This window comes from Myotis davidii, unplaced genomic scaffold (genome assembly GCF_000327345.1).
Source record: "Myotis davidii unplaced genomic scaffold, ASM32734v1 scaffold1734, whole genome shotgun sequence".
Taxonomy (NCBI): Eukaryota; Metazoa; Chordata; class Mammalia; order Chiroptera; family Vespertilionidae; genus Myotis; species Myotis davidii.
The window spans coordinates 25720-27300 of record NW_006285052.1 but is presented as its reverse complement, the minus strand read 5'-3'; the positions used below and the strand labels follow the sequence as shown (position 1 = coordinate 27300).

Genomic DNA, 1581 nt, shown 5'->3' with positions numbered 1-1581 from the left:
CTCAGACAGGGGCTCCTGGGGGCAGGGGCTGCCTCCCCACTCAGACAGGGGCTCCTGGGGGCAGGGGATCTCTCTCTCTCACCCAAAATAGATGACCTCCTATTTGGGGATCCAAACCTCCCCTCCTGGACCCATCGCTGACGCCCTAACCACGCAGAGAGGGACACCAGAAACTGCTGGGAAGTTGCTTTATTCTCTTCCCTCCCCGGTGTCCTTCCACACCCATGCACATGCGTGCGCACACACACGGGCACACGCAGACACGCGTGGCAGAGCTCCACTCGGCCGCCCGGCTGGGTCACGTGGCTCCTGGGGCAGGCCTGGGGGCTGTCCGCTTCCTCTAGTAGAGGCTGTGCTGGGCACAGTAGTGGGCGCACAGCTGCCGGTGGTACTGCAGGTGGTAGTCCCTCAGCAGCTGGCCCAGGACGTACAGGAACTCGTCAAAGCAGATCTGGTTGTCCTTGTCCTTGTCCGCTGCCCGGAACAGCTCGGTGACGAAGTACGGCTTCTCCCGGCCCTGAGGAGGGGCGGAGGGTCAGCCAGCCCCCAGGCACTCGGCCCTGGCAGATGGTCCGGCTCCACCTCCCGCTGGCGAGGAGCCACCGCAGGGAAACAGAGTGTGGCCCTGCCTGCTGGGGGCTGGCGGGAAACAGCTCCTCGCTCACTCGGTGGCCAGGACACTGCGTGGCAGAATCAGGCAGAAGGGACACGAGGAGCTGGGCACCTGGACCTGGGCCGCATGGGCAGACAGGTGGTGCAGACTGGGCACCGCTTGCTGGCTGGCCGGCTAGTGGCTGAGCAGGGCTGCCCTCTGCTGGGAGCTTTTAACCTGTCTTCCCAGCTGCACATACACCCTGCAGGGGCTGCCCAGCCTGGGGCTGCACACAGGGAGCTGCCAGTCACCGCCCACCTGTCCCTCAGGCCTGCACCTCCAGCGCCATTGCAGGTCGGCACCCAGTGGGTCAGATTCCCGCAGGGCGTGCCATCCGCCCAGGATTGTTCATGGCAACTGGCCTGTGTCCTCAGGGAAGTGCAGAATGGGGGAAGGCCACCGCCATGGGCCCTGGGACTGTCTGTTGTCCCAGAGCAGTGGCCCTGAGGGCTAGGGACTGGGGGTGGCGTAGGAGAGCAAAGGAGCTTTCGAGGTGAAAGGGACAGCAGGGGGGAGGTCAATGGTCAGAGTGATGGAGGAGACAGGACAGGCGACGATTAGGCGAGCCCCAGGCAGGGCAGCGGCAGTGAAGCAGGTTTCAGCCGGTTTGGGCTGGAGGCGGGGGACCCAGGGTGCAGCCCTCAGAGCTCCCACCCTGGGGCAGACTGGCCCCCTCTGTCCCCCCGACCCACCCTCCACCAGCTACTTCCTTTAACCCCTCCACACCACAGAGCTGGCTGACCCCACAGTGCACAGGCCTCCTGCCTGGGGCAGCTCTCCCAGGCTCCCCTCACTCAGCCCACCTGCCCAGGCTGCTATCTCCGCCCTGTGCCCAGGTGCCTGCCCCGTGGGCCCTGTACCCAGGTGGAAAGGTTTCCCTAGAAACAGGGGCCTAACCACAGTCCCCCAGTCCCCCCTCCCTGACCTGA

General features: G+C 65.5%; 1 protein-coding gene across 1 annotated transcript in view; it reads right to left on the bottom strand.

Annotated features, from left to right (window-relative positions):
• Positions 1–340: 340 nt before the first annotated feature.
• LOC102752141 (protein S100-A15A) overlaps positions 341–1581 on the bottom strand; it is an 8343-nt gene continuing 7102 nt past the window's right edge. Inside the window, exon 2 of the mRNA XM_006755592.1 lies at positions 341–517. Coding sequence (XP_006755655.1) covers positions 341–517 — 177 coding nt within the window. The remainder of the gene's footprint in view (positions 518–1581) is intronic.